The 8850-nt window shown below is 32.6% G+C and overlaps 1 protein-coding gene across 2 annotated transcripts; it reads left to right on the top strand.

The window, feature by feature from the left end:
* The first annotated feature begins 2935 nt into the window (after nt 1-2935).
* LOC109812987 (protein RGF1 INDUCIBLE TRANSCRIPTION FACTOR 1) lies at nt 2936-5205 on the top strand. Of its 2 annotated transcripts, XM_020377079.3 has the most exons (4): nt 2937-3151; nt 3652-3897; nt 4408-4629; nt 4718-5205. In XM_020377079.3, exons 1-4 carry the CDS (start codon nt 3149-3151, stop codon nt 4937-4939), a joined length of 693 nt encoding a protein of 230 aa, XP_020232668.1. In that variant the 5' UTR covers nt 2937-3148; the 3' UTR covers nt 4940-5205. The 2 variants fall into 2 exon arrangements, with proteins under 2 accessions (XP_020232666.1, XP_020232668.1); XM_020377077.3 differs by having other exon boundaries at nt 2936-3897.
* The last annotated feature ends 3645 nt before the right edge of the window (nt 5206-8850 follow it).

Here is an 8850-nt window from a genome sequence, read left to right as displayed (position 1 = left end):
CATTGAGTGGCTAGTTTGGCCAATTGGAGATCTGGAGGGTACATTAACACTATCCTTTTGCATGCTCCTCCCTAGTGTTAGAGTATATGAGAATGTCATCTATGACGACTACTACAAATCTATCAAGGTAGAGGTAAAAAATCTTATTCATATAATCTATGAAAATTTTGGGTGCATTAGTCACACCAAAATACATAACTAAATACTCATAATGCTCATAATAATAATAATAATAATAATAATAATATTATTATTATTATTATTATTATTTATAAAATATAGAGTAAATTGAACACTCATGCGAGAAGATTGACATTAGTTTTTGTCCATGATAATAATATTTTGGCTTAATTGTGTTTTTTTATCCCTCTAGCAACATAATTGTGTTATTTTGGTGTCTAAGCTTTTAATTGAATAATTTTAGTCTCTTAAGTATCACAATTGTGCAATTTTGGTTCTCCAAAATTTAATTAAAAAATTTTAATTCCTTAAGTATCACAATTATACAATTTTCGTCCCTCAATTATCACAATAATATACTTTTTGACCTATCTAAGTTACATATATTATAATTAATTTTTATTCATGTATTAAACGATATATATTTATTATTACAAAAATTATTAATATATGTAAATTAAATAGGAAAAAATTTGTATAATTAAGATACTTGAGAAACTAAAATCATATAATTGTGGTATTTTAAGATTAAAATTGTTTAATAAAAAATTGATAGACCAAAATTGCACAACTGCAATACTAGAGAAACTAAAATTGCTCAATTAAATTGAGAAACTAGAAGTGCACAACTACTATACTTGACAAACCAAAAACATATTTAAACCTAATATTTTATTTATTTTACAATGAATGGTAAAAGTTATAAACAAATTATTTCTAAAAGATTAAATATATAAAAATATTATACAAACAATGCATATTATTAGACTCAAATTAGGAGTCTTGTTCAATTGGTTGAATAGAGTGTGTAAGCATTATAAATCTTTTTAGTAGTGTATTGGATTGAGATTTTATAAGATTTTTTTAGTACAAAAAAAGTCTTGTGAATTTTAAAAGATTTTGTAATAATTTAATGAATTTTAAGATTTTTCAAAAGATTTTGTAAAAATGTAACAACTTTTAATTTTTTATTGAGTTTTTTAATCAATATTTTATAATATGGATTTTTATCCTAAGAATTTATAAGAATTGAAAGGATTTTATTAGATTTTAAAGGGTAATATGAACTTTTAAAATATAATAAAATTAATAATAAAAAATAACATAAATGACGAGGTTTGAATAAAAAAATAAAATCAATAAATTTAATATTTTAATAAACAATTAATTCTAGTTTGACATCTTCTTAAGTAACATTTTTCTATGTATAATAATCCTCTATGTATTTATACTTTCTCATTCATCCTATTGAATTTGGGCAATATGTTCAAATTTATGATATTTTTAACTGGTATAATTGTCAAAATATATTTTTAATATATGTTTTAAATTTTTTTATTTCAATATTAAATTTTATTAAAAATAAATATTTGTTAAATTTTAATAATATAATATTTAATAATTCAAAAACAATTTTAAATATTTCATATTTTAAAAAAAAAAGTATTGATAAATTATACATAAATTTTAATAAATAAATAAAAAGATGGGAGAAAAATAGAAAAGAAAAAGAAGGAGAAAAAATAGAGAGAAGAACAAAAAGAGAAAAAGAATATGATATTGAGAAGACATGAGAAGAGAAAGAAAGAGATGAAGAAGAAAGAGAGTCACTGGAGAAAAAGAGAAAAGAGAAGATGAGAGAAAAATAGAAGATGAGAGAAAAAGAGAGCAATAGATGAAAAAGAGGTAAAAAATAGGCAAGAGAGAAAAAAAAAAAAGGAAAAATAAACAAGAAAGAAAGTCATGCAAAATCTTAATGATTTTGGTGAGATTGTTGGATGAGTGGATTATATGTAAAAGTCTCACAAAATCTCTCCATCAAAATAATTCATTAAAATTTTTATGTCTTTAAATACCAACATACTTTTTTTAAATGAAAAAAAAAAAATCGCTTTACCAAAAAAAGGAAGACTTTACCAAAAAAAAATGAAAAAAAATCTTAATTGATATTATAAGATTTTGACGTATTTTTAAAAAATTCTAAATACTACTTTATTTTAATGTATTTTTTTTTAAATCTTAGTTTTCTTAATCGAACACATATTACTTTTTTATATTTAAAATTTTTTTTCATTAAATACTAAAATAAATAAATAAATCTTTTAAAATCTTTTGAAATTTCAACTTAGAACATTCTATTAATGTTTAATGTATGCGTTTGATTCCTATTTATTAAACTAGAATTAAAGAAAAAACGGTATATGCATTAGCATTGTATTTTTGTTTAATATCATTCGATCAAGGTTATATATATATATATATATATATATATATATATATATATATATATATATAGTATTAAGTTTACATTGTATATCTATATATCAAACTATAAAACAAAGAGAAAACATTTGTTGGTAAATAACCCTATTTTTTAAATATGTGATTAAGAGTTTAATTTTTAGTTGATGTATATAAAAAAAATATTTGTTAAAAGAAATTAATCTCTTAAATAAATCTTAATACATCAAAAGATTAGTTCTTAATTTTTGACAAAGAAATAAAAATAAATAATAGTCATTTGCTTTATGATATTCAAATAATAAATTGTAAAAAAATCTAAAATTATGGGGTTAATTATCAATAATATTAATTATTTTGTTTTATTTACCCGTAAAAAAAGAAATCTCTAAACAAAATAAAAAATAAAAAAAGTTGTGAGAAAAAATGCATATGTGGGGGCAGCGTGGGAGCGCCGCGTTTTGATAATTCCCATTTTGGGACCCACATAGCATCCAATTGAAAATTCCTACGGCGGTGTCCTTAATCATACTCATTACTCTCTCAATTTCAAAATATTTGTTTTCTTTCCTTTTTTTTAGCCCTCTTTTCTGTTACTGAGAATTTCACTGTCATACATTTTGTTCTACTTTATAGAAATATAATAAGTTATCAATATCTGTTTTTGTACAATTTATCTTCTCTCCCTTTAAATTTCTTGAGAAAGAGGAAGAAGAAAATAAGTGACATGGTTAGTACATAGAATTCTTGTTTTCTGGAATCTGAAATTTCATGGCTTCTCACAAGTTTTGCTCTTTCTTTTTTCTAATTTCTTGTGCAACTTCAAGATTATTGTTTGTTGATCCACAGATTTATCTGCATTCCCACTTTTTCAGTGCATTCTTGGTGCATGTGATTCTTGAAAACATAACTTATATCAACAATTGAAACTGTTAGCCCAATTTTGATCCCTAGAGTAAAATTTTCTGTTACATGGTGGAATATCGAGATTGTAAATTTAGTTTACTAGTTGAGTTGATTCTTCACCTCATATTGAATTTGGAGTTGCAAGTGGGGTAGTGGATTTGTAATTGTAACTCTTTGTTGAATATTGATATGCTGGTAATTTGATGATGAAAATGGAGCATTGATCCTTGATCATAGAACTGCTTTTGTGTTTTATTATTTTAATTTTATAAGCTTTATTGAATTCCTTTTGATTCCAACGGATGGATTTTGCAAATGGGGCAGAATCGTTTACCAAAAAGAGATTGGCTTGGAACCCTTTTAAAGAGCAGCTTTGGATGCTGTGAAGAACACAAAGACATTAGGTTTAATGAGAAGAATGTGTTCTGCATAGATTGCGTAGCTGGATTGTGTCGGCACTGCAAGGAAGCTCATTCCCTCCATCGAAGGTTTCAGATATACAAATATTCCTATCAAGATGTTGTGCGCCATTCTGAACTTCAGAAGTATTTTGATTGCTCAAATATCCAGGTTCTTCTCTTGTTTATTAGATTTATCCTTGTTCAAAATCAATTCAGTTTCTTAATTCTAATCTCACTCATTGCATCCATGTTTTGATTGATTTGTTTTGCTTGATAAGTGATAACAGTTGAATAGTATATGTAACTTCTATGTAGTTTCAATTGTTGGAATGGATATTAAATACAGCTCTACTAACTTTTTTCCATTGATCATAGCCTTGATTGATTTACAATATCTATAAATTTTACAAAAGGGATAGTCTAGATTTCAGATAAGCTGTATCTTTTAATCATTGAGTTGAAGTATATTACTCTTACTTTCTTATGCTCTAACAATGCTCAACAAGAACTATGGTTCAAAGGAAAACTAAGCATACCATTTTCCACAAATGAAAGCATACTTGAATCTCATTGCTTAATTGGAATATCTGAGTCACCGATGCCAAATGACTTCTTAGTTTTTTTAACCTCTGAATTGTGCTTCTTCTAATTGGAAGATGAATGAATGATGATTTGGCAGACTTACGTGTCCAATAATGAAAAGATTGTGCATCTCAGACCCCGGACTTCATCCAAAGAATTCAAGCTAGCAAGAAGATCCAAGTTTGATACTCATCTATTCTCTGAATCTAGTGCCAAAGAAGCCAAAGTAACAACACCTCCAAAGTGGGGTGCTACTTGTGAAGAATGTGGAAAGCATCTACAAGATGAGCGCAATCGATTCTGCTCCATTACGTGCAAGGTAACAACATGCTTAAACTTAATGTGGAATTTAATCTTTACTTAACTCTAGATCATTAATTTGAGATCTAAATCCTGTGCATTGTTAGATCTCAGTGCTTCCACAAGATCAAGGTCATTCTATAAAGAAAAATCTCAATGCACAAAGGATTCCGGAGGAGGGTGTTAACCAACATGATAACCCAAACTCAGAAACTGAGTCATCTATCTCTGTGGCCGAGACATATGAATGCTTTGAAGTTGTGAATTTCAGAAAGCGCCCAAGGAAAGCCACCCCTCAGAAATCATGTCATTTTGTCTTCACTTATTGAAAATTGTCCTTTCTTAGTTTTTCTTGTATTCTAGTTTTCTTTCCAATTTTGGAGAATAAGAATTCTTGGAACATTTGAGGGAAACTCAAGTCAACCCCACTGCATCCCATTTTGGGATTCAAAGTTGGGAATTCAGTAGCTTTGAGAATAGTCACTTGCTGAGCTTGTACAGCACAGGGTTGACAGTAAATTAAAGGTGTACAGGATGCACTTTGGTTACTTTTTAATTAATTCCATCCTTTTCATCTCTTATAGTGAGCTGCAAATTAGTGTCTCCAAGTTATTTGATGCTTTTCAAGTAAAATCATCCAATTCTCATCCAATAATACTAATTCATGACTGCATTTGAATGTATGTATTCATGTATTCATTGACAATTGCCTTTTGGTTTGAAACCATATTATGAGACAATTCTGTTCGAGAAAGACATAACTATTATATAGTATAGACAACAAAACTCTTTGGAAATTTAACCCAACTACATACTAAAACACAGACTCAATACTACCAATTAAGTTAAAATAATTCCACATCAATTTTTCTGTGTTTCGGTTACATGTTTGTCTTGAATCTAGTAGTAATAGTATTAGTTTGGCTTTCCCTCTAGGATTCCCAAATTATCTGACAAATAAGTCATGGGATGTTTGTTCTACGTATGTGACTTTCATAATTGCATAATCAGGCCTGCTCCCCTCACACTATATGGCAGCAACTTTAGTGTCCATGTTTCCCTTTGAATGTGGCAGGCAAAAAGGACGTCAAACCTCAAAAGTTGGTAGATGAATAGGATGGCTGAGATTTAGTGTCCCCACAACCAATTTCAAAGCCAAATCTTGTGCATGTTAGAAGCACATGGACCTTGCCACTCACCTTCAATAATCTCAAATATGGATAGTATCTAAAATATTCAGAAGTACCTATTCATTTTTTTGTGTGCTTTTATCTTTATTAGGCAAGTGTAAGGGCATATTGATTTCTAATTTTCTTGTTTGAACTGGGTTTTAATATAAAGCTAACCTGTACTGTATATCATGCATTACTTTAGTAAAATCTTGTAAATTAAAAAATATTTTAAAGTAGATTGGTTTACTGCTTTACTTAATAGAGAGTTATTTTGCTGGCAAATTACATCTAAAGATAGTTGCATCGATAATTTATAAATATCTTATCCTATCTAATATTGATTGAAAAATTTTAAAAAATAATTAACTAAATTAAAGAAAGTAAAAATAGTTTGATCAAAATATTCCAAAAAAAATATTAATTTAATTCAATTTGATGTTAAGAAATTAAGGGACATTCTTATAAAATAAAACACACATAATTACATCAAAAGAAGATTATCCACTAAAATTAATTTGCTATACGTATGATATGCTTTTATGCCTGTTAAAGTCACAAATTTTGAAATATACTATAAAAGATTCTTTCCTACAAGTCTTTTAAGAAGTTTGTTAATAAAGTGGCGTCATGAACTAAGAGAAATTGCTTATGAGACAAGTAACTTTTTCTAAATTGATTAAATTAAAAACTTAATATATAATGAAAATTATCAAATATATTTATTTTTAAAAAAAATTAAATTAATTTATCAGGGCTTTTAAAATTAATTTATTGTATCTAATAATATGTAAACATTTATGTAGCACTTTTTGCACGCTTAGTGGGGCTAATTGGTAATGGCAAAGCTTCCATTCCCATTTTTCCACTGTGCTATTGAAACAAGTTGAGGATTTTGTCGGCGAATTCCTTTATTAAGTACTGTGGCTATTGATAGTCTCTCATTTCCTTTTTTATTCTATTAAAATGGTTATTCATTTCAAACCACTTTGATGTTGAGTAGAATTGTACCATCTCATTTAAAATATATTGAAGGATATAATTTGTTCTTACCGGAAATCTGCCATAGAGATGATTTACCGAGTAAAATTGGTGAGCCTTCTTCGCTGGTACGTTGGTGTTCCAAAATGGGGGGTACCTGCAAAAGAGACTCCGATGCTAAAGTTAGGGTTTGTATGAGTGTATGTCTCGTATAAGTAATGCACGTACCTTAGTATGGATTAGGGTTGCGTTGGGCCTTGGGCCTGAGATCACTTGTGATCTAATTAGATAGCGGATTTCGTATGGACCGAGATCTCCTTAGATCAGTTATGATCTGGTTAAGTGACGAGCTGACGTCACGTAACGCGTATCCAAGGTCGTCATGCGCTGCGATGCCGAGCTGGGAGCTCAGCCTTGTAGTACGGATAGTACACTAGCCCCCCGAGCTCCGAAGACCGTAGGTCGAGGAGTTAAGACCGAGCTCATCAAGTGGCTGTGACCCCTCGCGTACGCGTGCTTGTTGAGATGCCCTGTGTCATAACTGATCATCTCCCGAGAACGTGCAAGTGGCGCGTTAATGGGAGTGACGGTTATGTAATGATGGTTTGCCTTTGTCATAATTGTTCTTCAATTAATGTGTCATCAGACACGTTCCTGTGCTGACACGTGGTGTGACCGTTTTGAATTTGGGAGAAACCATTTTCTCTCCCTCGCGCCTCTTCCCCTTTCACTTCACTCTCTTTCTTGCTTTGGCTTCTCGAGTACGATAACTCTCTTTGAGAGTACTAGGTACTTCCTTTCTGTAGTTTTCTTTTTCTTTCTTCCCCACTCTTCTTCGGGTCTTTCTTGTCGTCTTTATGGCTGGAGGGAGTGGTGTTGGTTCCTCCGCGCCTGCCAAGGGCAAGGCACGGGGTAAGGCGGCGGCTGCCGGAACGGCCGCCGCTGCGAAAAAGAAGGAGGTGGCGCCGCCAGCGAACCTCGTTCCAGGCATTCCTAGGTACGACTGGGTTCGGCACGAGATGGCGGAGGCCCAAAGCGTTTTCCGGTCCTATCTTGAAGTCAATGCAGTTTTGAGATCGCTCAGAATCTGTGACCCTTCTGTGTCCCGAATGATCCGTCTTGAACCGTGTTAGGCCGGAAAGGGCGTGTATATGGGGAAGTCCACTAACTCTCCCCATTTCTATATGTACCATTGTTTTTTTAGGGATTTAGGTGTCTGCCTTCCCTTCACCCAAATTGAGTGTGATTTTTTGAACTTTGTCAACTCGGCTCCTTGCCAGTTGCACCCCAATAGTTGGGGTTTTTTGAGGGCTTTTCAAGTCCTCTGTTCAGTGCTAGGGGTAGAGGTGTCCCTTCCCGTCTTTCTTCATTTTTATTAGTTGAAGATAGGTGTTCCGCCCTACGGTATACTGTCCTTGAGTGGGAGTAGGGATGGGGGTTTGTTTACCCTCTATGCCCACTCATACAAGAACTTCAGGCAAGAATTTTTTCGGGTTGCTCCTGTGGGTGTCGACCCATTGGAGAATGAGGCGTTTTACTTCGGCGGGCTGCCGAAGTTCCTTTTCTATTGGTGCCCCAAACCGTCTAGGTTTCATGGGGTGGGCCAATTAAAACTGACGGCTTCGGAGGCGGCCGCCGTCGAGAATCTCGCAGTGCTTCCTCGTCCGCTGGATTGCAAGCTCGTTTTGTCGCTTGTGAACTCAGCATACAGGGAGTGGGGCCTGGAGAGTGAGTATTTCGCCTTTTTTTAGATTATTAGGGTTTGTGAAAATCCTTTTTCTGATGTGCTTCGGTATGTTGTGTTTGTAGGCATAATGGGCAGGAATAAGTGGCGCGAGCTGAAGCACCGCTACAGCGTGACCGAGCTCGAGGTCCCTGAGCCTCCAGAGGAGGAGGTTTCCCCCTTGAAGGTCAACCAAAAAAGAAAGAGGGGCGATAAAGAGGTCAGGGGGACCTCTGTTCCTCGCGGAATGGAGGAGGTGACCTCCAAGGCTGTAGATGCCGATGCAGTTGATCTCACTGGGAGCCCTCCGCCTGAGGAGGTTCCCCAAGTGGCTGTTGCAAGGACTTCTGAGCAAGCTGTTCCCTTT

This window comes from Cajanus cajan, chromosome 11 (genome assembly GCF_000230855.2).
Source record: "Cajanus cajan strain Asha chromosome 11, NIPB_CcT2T_4, whole genome shotgun sequence".
NCBI classification, from domain to species: Eukaryota; Viridiplantae; Streptophyta; class Magnoliopsida; order Fabales; family Fabaceae; genus Cajanus; species Cajanus cajan.
This window is presented reverse-complemented; position numbering and strand designations above follow the sequence as displayed.